This window comes from Mustela putorius, unplaced genomic scaffold (assembly GCF_011764305.1).
Source record: "Mustela putorius furo isolate JIRA1106 unplaced genomic scaffold, ASM1176430v1.1 tig00003867_pilon_pilon_pilon, whole genome shotgun sequence".
Classification (NCBI taxonomy): domain Eukaryota; kingdom Metazoa; phylum Chordata; class Mammalia; order Carnivora; family Mustelidae; genus Mustela; species Mustela putorius.
This window is the reverse complement of record NW_025422019.1, coordinates 16,959,248-16,980,255: the sequence shown is the minus strand read 5'-3', so window position 1 is coordinate 16,980,255 and position 21,008 is coordinate 16,959,248. Positions and strand designations below refer to the sequence as shown.

The following is a 21,008-nucleotide window of genomic DNA, read 5'->3' as shown; positions in this document are numbered from 1 at the left end:
TGCAAAATCAGGTCACTGCTTAGTAAGTATCAGCTGTGAGAGAACTTTTGTAAAATTCTTATGCTTCTTCACTTTACAGACACAAGTTACAGGGAGCACATTGAATGGTAGGAAGGAGAAACTTCAGGTTGAGGAAGGTGATAAGGAAAAATGGGACTTCCTGCAGTTTGCTGAAGCTTGGACTCCAAATGAAAGCTTTGAAGAGCTCAGGAATGAAGTTTTGTTCACTCACGTAAGATTATATGACAAATTCTTTTCTTTTTTTAAGTTTTAATGTCCTAAAACTATAACTTTATCATATTTTTATAGCAAATTTTGATTGTGCTATTGAAAGGAGGTTCCATGTAAAACTGGAAAACCTAGAGCCACAAGATGACATTGAAAGGAGGCTGCACCAGTGGCTTGTATCTTCCAACAGTTAATGCCAATGCTCACTGTTATCCTTAGAAAAGCAGGCTCAATAGAATCCAGCCTTCAGAAGAAGACGTAGGTGGCTATTAGATGTACAATCAAGAGAACAGGGGAGAATGTATAAATTTGCCAAAAGTGGAACACAAGCAGGTCACAGACTCTGTAAAGACATTTGTATTACAATGTCCAAAGTATATAAGAATTTATACAATGTAATTAGTAAAATACAAACAAGGCAACAGAAAAATAGACCGAGAATGTGAGCATTAGAGGACACCTGAATAACCAATAAGGATGGGAAGAAACTTTGCACCAAATTAAGGCGAACTATAAAGACACATTTTCCCTTGACAATTACTAAATAATCTGTGGTGTGGTGTTCTGAGATTATGTGGCTGTCCTGTGTCCAAAACCTTTCATCCAATGGTCTTAGCATTCACTGTGATCTTTGTCTAGGTTATTTTGAAATAGTGGTTTTTCTATTTCTATCTTTGCTTCTATATTTATTAGTTGATGTTTTTCTGTAAAGATAAACTTTATTTTTCCTCATTTAAAAAATATATCACTAAGGGGGCGCCTGGGTGGCTCAGTGGGTTAAGCCGCTGCCTTCGGCTCAGGTCATGATCTCGGGATCCTGGGATCGAGTCCCGCATCGGGCTCACTGCTCACTGCTCAGCAGGGAGCCTGCTTCTCTCTCTCTCTCTCTCTGCCTGCCTGTCTACTTGTGATCTCTGTCTGTCAAATAAACAAATAAAATCTTTAAAATATATATATATATATATATCACTAAAACTTGGGATAATAGTAACAGAATTGTTACTATTACTGTGTTATAATTCTTTACTTTTATTCTTTGTTTTTCGTAATATCTGGCTTATGGAAGCACCTTTCTTTTCTTTTTTCTTTTTCCTTTTTTCCCTTTTCTAATTTTATTTCTTTTCAGCGTAACAGAATTCATTGTTTTTGCACCACACGCAGTACTCCTTGCAATACGTGCCCTCCTTAATACCCATCATCTGGCTCTCCCAACCTCCCACCCCCCACCCCTTCAAAACCCTCAGGTTGAACCTGAGGTCCATGAGAACCATGGTCTCTCATGGTTCACCTCCCCCTCCAATTTCCCTCAACTCCCTTCTCCTCTCCATCTCCCTATGTCCTCCATGTTATTTGTTATGCTCCACAAATAAGTGAAACCATATGAAAATTGACTTTCTCTGCTTGACTTATTTCACTCAAAATAATCTCTTCATGTTGATACAAAAGTTGGGTATTCGTCCTTTCTGATGGAGGCATAATACTCCATAGTGCATATGGACCACATCTTCCTTATCCATTCGTCTGTTGAAGGGCATCTTGGTTCCTTCCACAGTCTGGCGACCGTGGTCATTGCTGCTACAAACATTGGCCCTTCTTTTCACTACATCTTTATCTTTGGGGTAAATACCCAGTAGTGCAATTGCAGAGTCATAGGGAAGCTCTATTTTTAATTTCTTAAGGAATCTCCACACTGTTCTTCAAAGTGGCTGCACCAACTTGCATTCCCACCAACAGTGTAAAAGGGTTCCCCTTTCTCCACATCCCCTCCAACACATGTTGCTTCCTGTCTTGCTAATTTTGGCCATTCTACTGGTATAAGGTGGTATCTCAGTGTGGTTTTAATTTGAATCTCCCTGATGGCTAATGATGATGAACATTATTTCATGTGTCTGATAGCCATTTGTATGTCTTCATTGGAGAAGTGTCTGTTCATATCTTCTGCCCATTTTTAAAATTTTTTTTAATTTGTTTTTTATTTATTATCAGCATAACAGTATTCATTGTTTTTGTACCACACCCAGTGCTCCATGCAATACGTGCCCTCTCTAATACCCACCCCCTGCTTCCCCCAACCTCCCACCCCCCCACCACTTAAAACCCCTCAGATTGTTTTTTCAGAGTCCATAGTCTCTCATGGTTCACCTCCCCTTCCAATTTCCCCCAACTCCCTTCTCCTCTCTAACTCCTCCATGCTATTTGTTATGCTCCACAAATAAGTGAAACCATATGATAATTGACTCTCTCTGCTTGACTTATTTCACTCAGCATAATCTCCTCCAGTCCCATCCATGTTGCTACAAAAGTTGGGTATTCATCCTTTCTGTTGGAGGCATAATACTCCATAGTGTATATGGACCACATCTTCCCTATCCATTCGTCCATTGAAGCGCATCTTGGTTCTTTCCACAGTTTTTCTGCCCATTTTTTGATATGATTATCTATTTTGTGTGTGTTGAGTTTGAGAAGTTCTTTATAGATCCTGGATATCAACCTTTTGTCTGTACTATCATTTTCATTTTCTTTTTATGCAAGTCCCTACATTATTCTGAGTGCTTTCTAGCTTTTCAACAAACAATTTGAGATTGATCTTATATTTTCTTTGCCCCAGTCCTGGAGCTGGACATTTCTTTAACGAGTCCTGATTCATTTAATGGGGGAATGATACTTAGCAATCAGGATTTTTTTTTTTAATTCCTCGGGATATCATCACTTCTGAGCTATTTTCAGTGTATAGAGCGATTTATACACATATACACATTTTTGCATGGATAGGTTAATATGTATTTGTATGTATATGTGTGCATTTTTAGTTCATATGTTCACTCTAATACTCCAGTTCAAATCCAACACCACCAGGTTCTTTTTCACCTTTGCCATATATCTATGCAGACACAAGTATTTATGTTTCCCTTATCTAATAAGCAAAAACTGTTGTTCCTGACTTCATCATCGTATTTGCTCAGTGGCTCTGTCCTTCCATGCATGCAAAATACTTTTAAAGTAACTACACTAAAAGCATACTTTACACCTACTAGATTGGCAACAATGAAAATACTTGACATGCCAAAAATGTCAGCAACATTTCATATGCCAAACTCTCATATACTGCTAGGTAGGCAGATAAGTTGTCATAACTCCTTCGAAGAGCAATTAGACAATATTTGATAAAGTTGGAAACGCCCTCCAACCAAACTATTCCATTTCTAGTAATATATTTTTACCTGTGGGTATAAGGATACATGTACAAGGATGTTTATTGAATCCGTTTTTGGAATGCCAAAGATTAGAAACAACCAAAATACTCATCAATAGGTGAATGACTACTTAAAATTGTCTTAAGAAGGGAGCCTAGGGGGCTCGGTTGGTTAAGCATCTGCCTTCAGCTCAGGTAATGATTTTGGAGTCCTAGGATCGAGCCTCACATCAGGCTCACTGTCCAGTGAGGAGCCTGCTTCTCCCTCTCCCTCTCCTCTCGGCTCATGCTTGTGCTCTCACTCAAATAAATAAGTAAAATCTTAAAAACTAAAAAAATTTTTTAAATATTCATAAGATACCATTTAGAAGTTAACATGAATGAATTAGATTTATATATTTTAACACAACCAGACTTAGCATAACATTATTTTTAAAATGCACAGTACACAAACATACACACACAAATAATATTAGGTATTTATATATGTATATTTAATCAAACATATAAACCTAGATTAGAAAATCTCGTATACTTGTAATATTGATTTTATCTGGAAGGCGGAGAATGGTTCTGGGGAAGAGTAAAAAATGGAATGGCAACCTCAACAGAAATATTTTATATTAATAAAGTAGGAAGTAAACCTTACAATATTAGTATTTGTAAATCTTGAATGGTGGTATGTCTCTGTATAATACCAAATACTATCAAAGTCCATATATAACTGAATAAGAAATTGTACATTAGAAAAGCTTAGTTATTCAGAATGTCTGGGTTTTTTCCTAATCCTTTTGGTGCAATATGGTCTGAAAGTTAGGAGGAGTTTAAAATTTTTTTTTGAATTTAAGTATAGTTGACACACAGTGTTACATGTGTACAAAATACAGTTTTAGGTATACAAAACAGTGATTTGAAAAGTTTATGTATTATGCTATGTTCTCAACAAGTGTAGCTACTAGATGTCCCCAGGCATTTCTATTAAGTATCATTGACTATTCTTTATGCTGTGCCTTTTATTCTTGTGAATTATTCATTCCGTATGGGGAATTTAATTTTAATTTTTTTTAAAGATTTTATTTATTTATTTGACAGAGAGAGATCACAAGTAGGCAGAGAGGCAGGCAGAGAGAGAGGAGGAAGCAGGCTCCCCGCTGAGCAGAGAGCCCGGTGTAGGACTCCATCTCAGGACCCTGAGATGATGACCTGAGCCAAAGGCAGCGGCTTAACCCACTGAGCCACCCAGGCGCCCTAGTTTTAATTTTTTAAAGAATTGATCATATATTATAGAAATAAAAGTAAAGTCTGGAAAGTTTAGTTCCATAGGAAGAAACAATTTTTTTTATGTGAAATCTTACTAAATCTTTTTCTGTATCTTATTTAGAGTTAGTCCTTTTTTTTTTTTTTTTTTTAAGGATACTAGAATGTTTTCTGTCAAATACTGCTTAAAAAAGATAGAGGGATTAGTTCTAAGACTTTTTTCTTTTGTTTAAAAACTACTTTCCTTTTGGTGTTTCTGTGTTTTCGTCTATTGAAAAAATCAATAGGTATTTAAAGTCCTAGATATTTTAAAAATATATAACTAAAATTATAATTTGTAGCTGTTCTCTAAAACTTCCAAACTATTGAATTATATTTAAGGGTTCATTTTTAAGATAGTATTAAGAATTTGAACTATATCTTCCTACAAGTATACATGTTTATTGTTTTTAAGTGTAGCTGAAGAAAAACATGTATCTATGTACAAAGTTGTTTTTTTTAAAAAAAAAAAAACACCCAATTACCTTTCTTTCATGAGTCAAGTGTTTTTTCTTTCACACTTTAGTATTACCTTGCACAGATTTTTCAATGCATGTCATTTTTTTAACAGCAAATATTTTAAAAAATTTTTTACTGCGGTAAAGTTGGTGTATAACATTGTTTCAGGTATACAACATAATAGTTCAATTTTTGTATACACCACAAAATGATTTCCACAGTAAGTCTCATTACCCACAGTCACCGTACAATTAACCTCCCTTACCCTTTTCAGCCATGCCCCAAGTCCCTTCCCCTCTAATAACCACCCCTGTGTTCTCTGTATCTATGAACTTGGTTTAGTTTAGTTTGATTTGGTTTTTTATACTCCACACATAAGTGAAATTATATGGTATTTGTCTTTCTTTGTCCAAATTATTTCACTTAGCATAATACCCTCAAGGTCCATTCATGTTGCAAATGGCAAGAGTTCCTTTTTTATAGCTGAATAGTAGCCAGTGAATATATATAGACAATACATTTTCCTTATACATTCATTCATCAGTGACTACTTGGGTTCCTTCCATATCATGGCTATTGTAAATAATGTTGGAATGAATATAGGGATGCATGTATCTTCTCAAATTAGTGTTTTTGTTTCTTTGGATAAATGCCCAGAAGTGGAATAGTTGAATCATATGGTAGTTCTGTTTTTAGTGTTTTTAGTACTCAACATATTCTTTTCCATAGTGGCTCCACCAATTTACATTCCCATCAGCATACACATTGTTCCCTTTTTCCACATCCTCACCAACACTTACTGTTTCTTATCTTTTTGATAATAACCATTTAACTGGTGTGAGATGATATCTCATTGTGATTTTATTTGTATTTCCCTGATAATTAGTGATACTGAACATCTTGTTATGTGCCTCTTGGCCATCTATATGTCTAATTCTTCTTTTTTTTTTTTTTAATTCATTTGTATGAATGAATTAACAGTATAAAGTTATAGTAATCAAGACAGTCATGGTATTGGCATAAAAAGAGACACATGGATCAATGGAATAGAGAGAACAGATAAAAACCCACATATCTACAGTCAACTAATTTATGATGGACAAATTACCTCTAAATTTTCTGCCCATTTTTAAATTATATTCTTTGTTTTCTGCTATTGATTGAGTTCTTTATATATTTTTTCTATTAACCCTTATCAGAGATATGATTTACAGATATATTCTCCTATTTAGTAGGTTGCCTTTTTTTTTTTAAGATTATATTTTTATTTATTTGACAAACACAAGAGAGGGAACACAAGCAGGAGGAGTGGGAGAGGGGGACGCAGGCTTCTCACTGAGCAGGGACCACAAAGCAGGGCTCCATCCCAGGACCCTGGGATCATGACCTGAGTGGAAGGCAGATGCTTAATGACTGAGCCACCCAGATGCCCCTGCCTTTTCATTTTGTTGATGGTTTCCTTCACTGTGTAAAAGCTTTCACTTACTTATTTTTGCTTTTGTTGCCTTTGCTTCACGGTCAGATCCAAAAATTTAACTCCATGACCAATGTCAAGGAGCTTACTGCTTATGTTTTCTTATACTTTTATGGTTTCAGGTCTTATATTCAAGTCTTAATCAATTTCGAGTTATTATTTATGTACAGTATAAGACAGTAATCTAGTTTCATTCTTTCATATGTGATTGTACAGTTTTCCTAATAGCATTTATTGAAGATACTGTTCTCTCCCCACAGTATGGACTTAGCTTCTTTGTCATAAATTAGTTGACTGTAGATATGTGGGTTTTTATCTGTTCTCTCTATTCCATTGATCCATGTGTCTCTTTTTATGCCAATACCATGACTGTCTTGATTACTATAACTTTATACTGTAGTTTGAAATTAGGGTGCCTGTTATCTCCACCCTATTACTTCCACCTTTGTTCTTCTATCTCAAGATTGCTTTAGTTATTTGAGGTCTTTTGTGGTTCCACACAAATTTTAGGATTATTTGTTCTGGTTCCGTGAAAAATGCCAGTGGGATTTGATATGGATGTATTAAACATCTAGACTGTATTTTTATGAGCACAGAATATATTCCAATTTATTTGTGTCTTCTTCAGTTTCTTTCATCGGTATCTTATTAGTTTTCAGCATACAGGCCTTTTCCTGTCTATGGATAAATTAATTCATGGGTATTTTATTCTTTTGATGCAATTGTAAATAGGATTTCTTTTCTTATTTTCTCTTTTTGATAGTTCATTAGTAATGGACAGAAATGTAATGTTTATGTATATTAATTTCATATTCTCCTACTTCACTGAATTCACTTATTAGTTCTAACCATTTTTTGATAGAGTCTAGGGGTTTTACATGTGTAAAATCATGTCATCTACAAATAGTGACAATTTTACTTCTTCCTTTGTGACTTAAATGACTTATTTCTTTTTTTGTCTGATGGCTGCAGCTGGGAATTATAATTCTATGTTGACTAAAAGCAGTGAGAGTGGGCATTCTTGTCTTTTCCCTACTCTGAAGAGGAAGAACTTTTTCAACTTTTCCACATTGAGTATGATGCTCATTGTGGGTTTGTCATATATGGCCTTTATTATACTGAGGTATTTTCCCTTTGTTGAAAGATTCTATCAAAAATGAATATTAGATTTTATTAATGTAGCATAATTATTAATTTGTGGATATTGAACCATTCCTGCATCCCTGGAATAATTCCCACTTGATCATCATGTATCTTCCTTTTTATTTATTATTGAATTCTTTTTGCTAATATCTTAATGAGGATTTTTGCATCTATGTCCTTTGGGGCTATTAGCCTGTTGTTTTCTTTTTCTGTGGTATACTTGTCTAGTTTTAGTATCAGGGTAATGCTGGCCACTTAAAATGAATTTAGGAGCATTTTCTTCTCTTTAGTTTTTGGAAGAGTTTGACAAGTATGTTTTTAAATCTTCTTGAATGTTTGGTAGAATTTACCAGTGAAGCCATCTCTTCCTAGACTTTCGTTTGTTGGGAATTTTGTAATTTCTGATTCAGTCACTGCGTTATTAGTCATCTGTCTACTCACATTTTCTGTTTCTTCATGGCTCACTCTTAGAAGATTATGTGTTTCTAGGAATTTATCTACTTCTTATAGGTTGTACAAGTTGTTGGCCTATAATTATTCATTATAGTCTCATATGATCATTTGTATTTCTCTGGTAACAGTTGTGGCTCCTCCTCTTTCATTTTTTATTTCATTAAGCCCTCTCTTTTCTTGAGTCTAGCTAGAGGTTTGTCCTTTTTTTTTAATGATTTTATTTATTTGATTGAGAGAGAGAGCATGCAAGTGGCATGAGGGGCAGAGGGAGAAGCAGGCTCCCCAGAGACCAAGGAACCCAATGCAGGGCTCAATTTCAAGCTGAGCAGAAACCAGACCCTGACAGCTGATTTTTTTAAGTTTGCAAATATATTCGGTCCTATGGGATGGTACTCATAACCCCTGAGTACTCATAACCCCAGGTGTGCCCTGGTGGCATTTGCACATGAAGGCTCCAGACAAGTAGATAAGCTCCTTGCTGGGGGTTACTAGCAAGTAGTAGTGAGGCCAGGGAAGAGTAGAGCTGGTGTCTCTCAGCCTACATTCCCAGAGAATTCCTCTGTTGCCTCTAGTTGTGTGGTAAATCTGTAGTCTGTTCCTCAGGCTGACCCTCTAGGGCATGTAACAAAGCCTTTTTCATAGGAAGACTGGGCTTGGCTTCAGTGTGCCTGGTGTTAATCATCTGCCAAGAACTGTCTCTCTGATTGTTTTAGTCTCTTGGGGCCCAGCAATACAGGCCACCCTGGCCACCAAAGCCAGCTGTCATAGGGGTTTCCCCTATGTTGACTATACCTGCCTGCCAGCTTCAGCAGAGCTGTGGGAATCTTGTTAGCCATAGCGGGCAACAGGAGAACACATCGGCTGGACTAGCCCACTGGTTACAGTAGCAGAGCAGGAATATTCAGGGCCAGGGCAAGCCCACTGGCTTCAGGAAACTGCAGGGGACCCCAGGGCCAGGGCAGGCCTGCCAGCCTCTGCATGACCATGAGAGAACATTGGGGCAGGGCAAGCTCACTGGTGCTAACAAGGGTGGGGGAGTACCAAAGAGGTGCCTGCCAGCATGGCAAGGTGGAGACAGCACTCAAAAATGACACTCACCAGTACCTCCTTCCCCAGCAGATGCTTGTCAATAGCAGATGCTTAAAGAATGGCTAACGAATCTCCTTTGCATAATCTTGGCACACTTTGCAAACTTCTGCTTTTGCCCTGGGTCCCAAGATGAGTGAATCTGAAGACTTTAATCACCTATTGCCTTTTGGGTCTGGATGTAAGCCCGTTGATTTTTAGAGCAAAACTTTTTGAGGTTTATCTTTACAGTGTAAATCCCAAGGGTTGGGGTGTCTGATATGGGACACAAGCTTTGCTCCCCTGGGAGAAGTGCTAACCTGCTGATATCCCTCCCTCTGGCCAAGGTAGGGTTTTTGGCAAAACCATGTCTCTGCCTCTCCTACCCATCTCAATGTAGCCTTCATATCCTTTGTTGTAGATAACCTCTTAGTTTTCTAGTCTTTTTGAGAGGAAATGAATCTATACGTAGCTACGTATTTGTATACTTGGGAAGAGGTAAGTTCGGGATCTTTCTACTCTACCCTCTTGAACCACTCTGGCCTCACTACATGTCTCTGTGCATGCATGGTTTTCTGCAAATTGGATTTCTGTAATGTAGAGACCATTTGTTTTGATTCGGTTTTGCTTTGTTTATATTTGGTTGGATCCCGGCCAGGATGTAAAATGTGTTTTAAATGAGTTTAGGTGTCCATGCTACTTACCACTTTGTCTTTATACCCTCCAGCTTCATGCATTTTAAGAAATACTCCATTTGTTGAAAGGTCCTAAGATACTTAGTCTGATGAACATATTTTTCTTATGAATTTTGCCAAAATTTTAGCATTTCCTATGGGACTATTTCTATTTATACTTTCTTTCTATAATTTCTTTCTGATCCTTTTTTAAAGCTTTTTAAAAATAAAATTTCTTACATTTAACATTTTTTTTAATATTTCCAATTTTCTCAATTAATCTTTGCCAAATTTGCCCATTGTCATCAAAAGCTTATTTATCTGAAAAGTTTATAAGAGTTCTCATTGGATGGTTTTTAACAGTTTGTGAATATTTCTGGAGTGTTAGCATTTTTAGAGATGTTCATTTTCTACCTGTCCCAGTACCCTGTGGCTGTAGCTGGAGGTTTGAGCTGCATATGGAAAAGGGACCTTCCATTACAGGGAGAAACAAAGTTGTATGTTAGCACGTAACTCAGCCTGGCCCATCAGCCCTGGTGAATGGGAGACTGAGAGTCTCAAAGAGAAGGAGACCAAGGAGCAGAGAATGAGTTTGAAGGGCAAGGAAAGGATAAACTCAGGGCCGGGAGAGAGTCAGGAGGCCCAACTCCCAAGCTCCCCAATCTTCTTAACCTGGCAAATCTGTCATGTTCAAAATGTTGTGAACTCTAGAAATGAGTTTTAGAAAACCAATAAATTTGGTCATTTTGGCAAGTTGGTCTTCAGGGAATTGGGCTTCAGGTCATTTGTCTTTTAGCATATGGATTTTTGGAAAATTGATTTTCTGTGAATTGAACGAGAACCTAATATTAATATGATTATGTGTTTGGGGGACAAAAAGCCTTGTGATTGCGAAGAAGAGGCGGGCAAGAATGAGAGCAATGTTTCTGGACAAAGTTTTTATCTTAGTTTTGGTATCTCTTTCCATCTCTCTCACCTGGTATTCATTGCCTTTCAGAATGGCATTATCCATATCTCCTTCTTCTCTTAATCAGAATTCTCTTTCTGTCATATAATTCAGCTAACTATTGGGATTTTAAAAAAATGGTAGCAGGGCTGATACTGTACCAGTATATATGGGTGTAAGTGTCCCGGTTGTTTGCAATATTCAGGATTTTGGTAATGTTTGGTAAATAGCCACTTCTTCCATCACTTCATTGTACTCCCTCACCTCCACAAGGACATCTGTCCATGCGTGTGATCTGGCGTAGCATGGGGGCCTCTGGACTCTGCCTCAGTGCAACACTGGTTAATGCTTCTGCTATAGCTGTTGGGAAATAGTTGACTAATACCTGCGTGGAATTAATCCCCACAACTGAATGAGTAACATTTCTTTACCCATCCTAAATACATTTACATTTTTTAAAGAAATTATTAATCGAAACGTAACTCAAATTGAAGTCCAACTCAGTGAAAACATCCCATGAGGGATGAGGAAATCGATGAGGAAAGACGGCTCTGTACAGCCAAATTAACTGTCCCTTAAGTAACCAGTACTGCCTGAGAGTCTGTCACCAGCGTCACTGCCTCAAATGCAGTCCTGTTTCTCAGGCTTCTTCCTTTTTTTCCTACCTCTCATATACATGACATCTAAGTACTGTTTTGGTTTTGAGGTGTTTTGATTTTCCTACAGTGGCTTATGTTGAGTGATAAGGTTGGTCATTTATAGGTGAAAGGAGAGAAAGATATGGAGTTTATTATTCTGTATTGTCATTTCCAAGTGATTAAAGGCTGTTTCTGAATAAAATACACTCAATAGAGTAGTCTAATAGGAAGCCTTCCCACTCTCTCTGATACTCATTTATACTCCATCATCTGAGGGATATCCCTTTCTTGAGCAATACCTATGAGAATTGGGCCCTTCCCTTAACTTCTACGGAGGCTTTTCTCTCTTTCGGCCTTTAATGGATGAACAGTAACATCATTACCCAGCCATTTGAGTCCCTAGGTCACTGGATGACATCTGAGGTCCCTTTCATCTATTATATATACACTATAAAGTATCCAAGGAGAAACTTAGTGCATCAGTGATCCATAATGATCAGTGAGCAAAAGAAGGAACTCTAATTTGGTATGGTAACAAGTCCAACTCCTGCCTAGGGCAGGTCTTTCTGTTTGGTTTCTCTTCTTCAAGTCCATTTTGTTACTTCAGACAGTAGTTCTCTTTCCATTTTGGAACAGATCTCCAGATCCCAACTCAGTCTCTGATTTTGAGATCTGTTTTACCTTACCTGTTGTTTTCATTTTGTGGGCTCATAGTTCAATATCTCACAGTTTTACTCTCCTCATTAGATTCTAACTGGTTGCCTACCTTTCTTACCCTGCCTTCGTACTTGCATCTTTGACCTGGCTCATACCACTGCTTTTCTCTAGCATAACCATCCCATCCTCAAGTCTCCTGGTCTGCTGTCCTCAAAGCCTCAAACATCCTTTACCCAAAGCAAGTTTGTATTTTTATTTTTTAATTTGTATTTTAAACACTCACACTTGTATTAAAAATGTGTAGGATGGTTGCTGGTCTGCTGCAAAAAATATTGTGTATAGTTGGGAAGGAAAGCTGTTTAGTACAACTATGAAATTTTAAAATATGCCTTCAAAATTTAAAAACAAACCTTGCATTTTTTATTAAATACCAACATTGTATGAAATGTTTGTCTTGTGGGCTAAGGAGGGCAATAAGAAATTATCTCATGCAAATGAAAAATAGCCTTCTTTTCCACATAGTGTCTAGTTGGTAAAAATGGTAATAAGAAAAGAAAGTTGACCATAGGAGCTGTGGCATTCATAAAGTCTAAATTTTTCTTACCCCAAATCTTTTGTTTTTGAATATGTGAATATACTGCTTTCTTGACGCTAACACATCTCAAATTAGAATATTTATATATCTGTATTTTAGAATTCAAACCACTCTGTAAACATTATAAGAGGATAACCTCATTGTTATGCACAGAGACATAAATTTCGCTGTCATGGCTTATATCACATAGTACTATTATTAGGCATTTGTCTTTATTTGTCTTCATCACTTCACTTCACTCAGTAATAATAATTCACTCAGTAGTAATAATCAACATATATTGAGCGGCTATTCCATGCAGCCACTGTGCTAAACCCTTAAAACACATAATTTTATTTAACCTTCATAGCTACCAAGAGGCAGATGCTATAGCCATGCCCCACTAAAGCTCAGAAAGGTTAAATGATCTGCCCAAGTTTATGCGGCCAATAAGCTGGGCCTTTTTTCCCCCACAGTCTGCCTTCATGACCTTGCCAGACTAAACCAGATGCATGAGAGTTAGCACAGTGAGGAACCTTACTTATTTGTGGAATGAATAGAATTTGATTTAGTTAGTGTTTATGTGATGTGTATTATGTAGAGGGTGTTTAAAGATCATTCATTGGGGTTCCTGGGTGGCTCAGTGGGTTAAGCCTCTGCCTTTGGCTCAGGTCATGATCTCAGGGTCCTGGGATTGATCCCCGCATCAGGCTCTCTGCTCAGCGGGGAGCCTGCTTCCCCTACCTCCCCGTGCCTGCTGCTCTGCCTACTTGTGATCTCTCTCTCTTTGTCAAATAAATAAAATCTTAAAAAAGAAAAATAAAGATCATTTATTATATAAACATTTATTAAAGTTATATTAAAACCACAGTTAGATTCCACTTCACACCTACTAAGATGTCTAAAAGTAAAAAGATGGACAACATGTATTGGCAAAGATACAGCAAAATTGGAAACACTCATACATTGCTAGTAGGCATATAAAATGGTACAGCCATTTTGAAAAACAGTCTGGCGGTTCCTTACAATGTTAAACATAGAATTACCATATGATCCTGCAGATTCAGTTTCAAGGGAATTCAAAATATATGTCCACATAAAAACTTGTGCATGAATGTCACAGTCCAAACATCCATCAGTTGATGAATGGATAAACCAGATGTATATTCACACAACAAAATATTATTTAGCCATAAAAAGGAATGAAGTTCTGATACATGTTACAACATAGAGGAATCCTGAAATCCTTATGCTAAGTTAAAGAAGCCAGACACAAAAGGCCACATATTGTCTGGTTCCATTTATAAGAATTAGCTAAAATGGGCAAATCCATAAAGAAATAAAGTAGAATTGTGGCTGTAAGAGGCTGGGAGGAGGGAGAGATAGGGAGTGACTGCTTAATTGGTATGGGATTTCTTTATAATTAAATAGTGGTGATGGGTGCATAATTCTGAATACACTAGAAGTCACTGAGTCAGACACTTTAAAAGAGTGAATTTTATGGTACATAAACAGATTATATCTCAATAAAGCAACTAATTTTAAAAGACTATGTGCTAGGTGCCAAGATAAAGAAAACAGCTAACATTCCTTTGGAACTTACTCTTTAAGTGGGAGAGACGACTATAATTAAATCATTTTAATGAGATAGAATGCATGTCAAAATAGAGATATGTAAACCAAGTTGTCAAATCACAGAACAGAATTAATAAACTACATGGGCTTATGGGAAAGTTTCCCTTTGGAAACACCTGAGCTGGATTATGAAGGATGAGTTCAGAAGGAGTGGGTCCTAGTTCAGCCAGCCCTCAGGAACACTAAAAGCATTTCTCAAAGCACAGTGAGCGCAGTTATCACTTGTTCTGAAGATGGGAATTGCGCGTGAATGTATGAGCATAGGGCACATAAGACGCAGTTCAAATGGGAAGAATCCCTAAACTTTGGCCCTGATCAGATGGAGAGGAGGCCACATGGGTAATGCCAAGAAGTTGGGTATATCCTGAAAATAATGTAGTATCATCAGAGGCTTTTAAGCAGATGAATGACATGAGCAGATTTCTGTTTTCAAAAGATGATCCTAGTAGCAGTGTGGGAAATGAATCAGAGGGAGAAGGGGCAGAGGTCCTTGGAGGCAGTGGTATTTGGGGAAGGGATTATGTCTGCCGTCCCTCCCATCTCATTTTAAACTATGGTAAAGAGATACTCTGTCTCTACTCAGTCTCAGGGCTTTCTCCCCTTATCCCTGAGGGATGATTTTTCAGAGCTGAGCACTTGGCTGAGCCACAGCTGAGGGCTGATGTGTTACTGAGCTCCCCAGAGGCATATCTGTCCTGCACTTGTGTCTCCCTGGCAGGCCCTACAGTCAGCATTTGGGCTGAGAAGTAGGAAGTCCTATTATGGCCTTGGGTTTTAGCTGGTTTTTGAAATACACCTTTTACCAAAATTTTACTTGTAATATTTGACATGTACAGGTCTATTAGTAAAGTCAGTTTGTTTTTATTCTTAGGGCTATTACTATATAGAAAGCTGCTTTGTCAAGGGATTCCCAGATGGAATTTGGGGCACTTAACGCCACCCTGAGCTCCTGACAGTGGTAGTGGTAATAGGAACAGAAAAATTCCAGACATTGCAGAGGTAGTATCAACATAGTAGGGCCTGGGAGGAATTCTGTCTAATAGTGGCCTGTGCAGGAGGAGGAGAGGGGAGATGCCATAACCAGAGGCATGTGAGTAGGTGACATTCCAGTCACATTCTTCCAAGTCACATTCTAGTCACATTCTAGAGCTTTCCTATACATTCTTATTGACCTTATTAGAAGAGATGGCTCTTCCCAAAGACGTTTATTTGCTTCACTACTTTTGATGTCATCTTTATTTTTTTTTTAAGATTGTACTTATTTGTCAGAAAGAGCCAGCGAGCACAGGCAGGGGGAAAGGTAGGCAGAGGGAGAAGCGAGCTCCCTGCTGGGCAGGGAGCTTGATGCAGAGCTTGATCCCAGGACCCTGGGATCATGACCTGAGACGAAGGCAGACATCTAACTGACCGAGCCACCCAGGCATCCCTGATGTCATCTTTAAAAATAAATAATAGCTTTTCTTTTTACTGCTGTGTTTTTTAAAAACCAGTGTTGCTTTGTATTGTGTGCTTTGTTTTCTTTATGGCCACGGAGGAAAACATATTGTTCCTAAGAGAGGATCACTGTCAAAATTTTATTTAACTACATGAGAGTCTGAAAAAGTCCCCTTTTAGGAAAACCGAAATTCATTTTACTTAGATGGTTAAGATGGTACTTTAGTAATTTTGTATCCTCTGGCTTGTTTACAAATGTTAGTGAAAGCTCTTTAGTTCCAGTTCTGGGCATCATTCATCTGCCATTCACCCATTTGTATCACAGCGGTTTTGTTCACTCTTTTAAGAACTGGAGACAGATGACATGAGACAGTAATGATTCCTACCAGAGCTGCCCTTTGATCAAAGTCTATGAGACCCGACATCGGTGCTTTTGGTGGTTGGTGTGCTTTGAAGTGCTTTCTTGTTTTTCATGAGTTTTACGAGATTTCCTTTTCCTCTCCTTCAGTTCTAATAACTGACTTTTAATCCTGTCATCATGACCAAGAAATTTGTCTCTAAAGAACAGTAATTTACCATGGTGCAAAATAGCAACTATATTAGGTCCCTGAACCTTACAGATAAAAACACACGTTTTGCCACCTTAAGCATTTTGTAGTTTTTATTTCCTGCACTTCTCAGTGAAAGCAGTATTTTTTCTTTTGTTTTTCAAAAGCAATATTGAACAAAAGTCAGGAACACAATAACTGAGTGTCAGCTAAATAACTGAAGAAAGGAGTATCTTCTATTTTCCACATCTTATGACATGAGCATGTTGACTTAACTATATTTTTCCCAAAGCCTTGTGATAAAAATTACTATAAGCTTAGATCATTCCTCCTACTTACCAACACCTACATTTAAGTTCTTTATTTATCACATATTAAAGGGGTCACTTAATATAGTTCTTTCTTTACAAGGATAGTTAGGATGAGTTAGGATCTTTGTCAATAATTTGCTAGTAAATCTCTTCTAAATGCAAAAATGTAGCCATGAAAGAATAAAAAAAACCTTTTTAGCTTAATTGTGCTATTTAAGGAACAAAGCTTTCCTAGGCCATAAAAAATATTTTGTCTTCCTGTGTTCCTGCTTATCTTTACCTCTGAGAAATGCCGATAACATTAATAAGGTCAGTAATTTTCCTAATACAGACCTGCCAGAACAGGATGGGTACTGAGTATTTATCAGTGTGGCTATTGTAACCTGAGGATTCTGGTCCATTCTGGTAAGACCAATAAAGCTTGCTCCTATAGGGGGTCTTGTTACTAATAAACCTAATCTTTTTAGAAAATGTTTTTTTAGGAAGCATTTTGTTTAGTTATTTCTTACTGCCTTTCTTGGGTGCTTTAATCAGTAGGCCCACATTTACTTTATAAAAGATTAATTTAAAAAGGACAAAACAAAAGTAATTAGAAGCATCTTACAGATATAGAAGTTTTACATTCACTTTTAGTGTCTGTGTCTTGTTAAAGATCACTTCCTTCTTTCATTAATCAGACATAGCCCAAGAACCTGCTGGGTCTCCATGAGGAGCTGATGGTCATATGTCCCTGTCTCAAAACATCAAGGATAGTGTGTAGTTTCCAGCTGACCAGCGTGACGGTAGAGCAGTGAGTCCTGTCAGCACAGCCTTCTCTGCTCTAACTTGCCCCCCTCACACCTCCTGCGCTCGCCTCTGCTCACTCACCTCCTCAGTAGCTTTCTTCGCTCCAGCCAGCCAGGCACTCCCATGTCATTTCAGTTACCATGATGGACAGAGGAGCTGAGTGAGCCTGTTTTGTGCCTGCACAGAAGTTACTTTGTTTTGGTATTACTCCATTTTTTGAAAAATTACTATTTGAGAACAGCTAGAGGGATTCTCCTTAAGTGTTTAGGGAATTTCTTTCTTTGTTTTTTTTTTTTTTTTTTTTTTTAAAGATTTTATTCATTCATTTGACAGAGAGAGATCACAAGCAGACAGAGAGGCAGGCAGAGAGAGAGAGGGAAGCAGGCTCCCCGCCGAGCAGAGAGCCTGATGCGGGACTCGATCCCAGGACCCTGAGATCATGACCTGACCCAAAGGCAGTGGCCTAACCCACTGAGCCACCCATGCGCCCGGAATTTCTTTCTTTCTTATCTCCTTAAAGAGTTCGTTCACCGCCCCTATGTATGCTCACATAGGAACTTTCTCAACCTGTCTTACAGGCAGTGAAGGAAAGAAACGGAGCTCCTCAGACCACAGGCTCACAGTCAGCGAATTTATTTTAGTCCAGTGGCTCTTAACCTTTGTTGGTCCTGAATCCCTCTGAGACCATGGAGAAGGTAAAGCTCTCCAAAAATGTACATATGATACAGACAATATTTTATAGACCATCTCAGAAGTTTCTCGGGCCCACAGTTAATCAGGCCATTCTAGGTCTTGTGAGAGGCCCATGGTTCCTACGTTAAGAACACCTGCAGTTTAGTAAACCTGCAGCCCTTCTCTGTTCCAGCCAACACGTGTGATTATCGTGAGGTTGTGTCAGAGAGATTTTCCCACCTGTGTTTATCGCTCCTAGCTGCCAAGTAGCAAAGAAACCGCATCAACCACCCTCCTGCCTGATTGCTCAGAGGCTACACTCAGAAAACATAACTGTTAACATAGATAAGGCTTGTAACTGATTACCCCAGAGGAAGCCTTCATTTCTGTTGGGCCTTAAGGCTTCTGGCAGCTTCGTGGCCGCAGTGCTAAGTTCACTACCTATAGCCACATTCACCATTGTCCATGTAGCCGTCATAACATTAACTAAAGTCATTGCTACTAATTAATCTTGCCCTCTCCTTTTTCTAAAATTATACTCTAAGTGGATCCTTTGGTTCCCAAAATTATATAAAATGATTCCCTTTACACCCACATACTCCTTTTCTGGGTTTTACGCACTCAAGTCTCAATTTATTATAACTCAAGAAGCTGAGGTTTCAAAATAACACCTATACTGCTTACTCCCGAGTAGAAGTTAGCCCTCATAGCGGCAGAGGTAGCCATCAGTTTCTGATTACTGTCAATCACTGCTAACCTTTCTGTGACTTGCCTCTGGCACAAAACGAGAATTTCTCACATGTTAATTTCTAAAATTAGTCATTACTTAAATAGTGAAAGATGTTCTTTTAAAAACAGCTTAATTAAATATCTTAATTAAAGAGATCAACTGTAAAAGCTGATACTTTAAGGCCCTGAGAATTCTTTTTTTTTTTTTTTTAAGACTTCTTAGGTTTTTGTTTTGTGTTGGGAGGGCTGCTTTTTTACAAACAAATCTAAAAGTATTTTGTTTTGGTTTTTTTGGTGGGAAGATGGAGAGATTAAAAAGTTTTTACAGAAATAAATTCCTTGCCAGTAGAATGGGATAGAAGAGTCTGATACTATCTAAACATTATTTCATGTAAGTGACAGTGGCCTGTTATTATACATTTTATTCATTTTATTTTTTGTGTTTTCTGTTTCCTATTTTTTATATTTTATTTATTTATTTAAATGTTTTATTTGCTCTTTTTAAATGGTGCCTGGCTGGCCTAGTCAGTGGAGCGGGCAACCCTTGATCGCAGGTTTGGGGGTTCCAGCCCCATGTCAGGTGTAGAGATTGCTTAGAAATAAAATCTTTAAAAAAATGTATTTCAAGATATGTCCAGGAAGAGAGCCAGTTGAGAGAGGGGGTAAGGCAATAAATTGAAAAGAATCATACTAAGTCAAAGCCTCCTTAATTAATGATAGAATCCTTAGCACCCTTCTCCTAAACAGCTCCTGGTTTACTGGTAGCCAGCACTGTACCCTTCAGGCAGGAAATTGAAGGACTCCTTTTTGGGGAACCAGACTGGACCACGAGAAGACTATGGAGACTGACAGGGCTCCCTTGACAGTCACTGGTGATCTCAGTGAAGTCCCCCACATGAAACTTGCCATCACATTTTATTCTTAATGCTTATTAAGTCTCATTCTTAAATATGAATGGACAGTAAAGGCCTCCAGGCCTGGGGGAAAGCTTTTCACTTGAAAAGCAGAGACCAGGGACGCCTGGGTGGCTCAGTTGGTTGGACAACTGCCTTCGGCTCAGGTCATGATCTCGGAGTCCCGGGATCGAGTCCCGCATCGGGCTCCCATCTCCATGGGGAGTCTGCTTCTCTCTCTGCCCTTCTCCTCACTCATGCTCTCTCTCCCTGTCTCTCTCTCAAATAAATAAATAAAATCTAAAAAAAAGAAAAGCAGAGACCAAAACAATCCTGTAAGCCAAGAAAGAGATCAGAAAAAGCAGAGACAATCGAACAAACTGAAGAAGACTTTAAAAGGAAACCCGAAAACTATTACTAATGTCCATAGAGAAGTGAAAGAAAATACTGTGCCCATGAAACCAAAACAAGGAGAGGTAATTAGACAAGTGAAAGCTCTTAGGAATTGAACCTGTCATATCAGAAAATAGTAATTCAACAAGGCTGGGAAAGAAGGTAATGAGGCACTCACAAAGAAAGAAGGACAAATAGCAATCAGAAAGTGTGAGAAAAGTTGAAGAAAATCAAATGATTAATCCAGAAGCTTTTGTCTAATAGGAATTCCACAAAGAGAAGACAGAGAAAATAGAGGTAGAAAAAATAATATAAGAAAATTTCCTAGAACTGATGGACATGGGTTTTCCTGTTTTAAAGTGCCCACCGAGGGGTGCCTGGGTGGCTCAGTGGGTTAAAGCCTCTGCCATCGGCTCAGGTCATGATCCCAGGGTCCTGGGATCGAGCCCCACATCGGGCTCTCTGCTCAGCAGGGAGCCTGCTTCCTCCTCTCTCTCTGCCTGCCTCTCTGCCTACCTGTGATCTCTGTCTGTCAAATAAATAAATAAAATCTTAAAAATAAATAAATAAATAAATAAATAAATAAAGTGCCCACCGAACACCTAATAAATGAGTGGAAAACCAAAACACCTGCACACACTCACTAAAGCTACCACTCTCCTGATTTTTCTCCCTTTCTTACTGCTGTTTTTGTGTATCTTTCCTTAGTATCGCTTCCTCATTACACCCTTAATGCTGTTTCTGTGCTTTCTGTCTTTGACTTTGTCCCTTTCTCACTACCTTCTCCCATTATGTATCATGACATCA

The 21,008-nt window shown here is 38.1% G+C and overlaps 1 protein-coding gene across 2 annotated transcripts in view; it reads left to right on the top strand.

Annotated features, from left to right (window-relative positions):
* Positions 1-21,008, top strand: part of ZRANB3 (zinc finger RANBP2-type containing 3) — a 323,717-nt gene that overhangs the window by 273,820 nt on the left and 28,889 nt on the right. For both annotated transcript variants that reach the window (XM_013046760.2, XM_013046761.2), the window contains exon 12: positions 80-232. In XM_013046760.2, the coding sequence (XP_012902214.1) occupies positions 80-232 (153 nt within the window). The remainder of the gene's footprint in view (positions 1-79; positions 233-21,008) is intronic.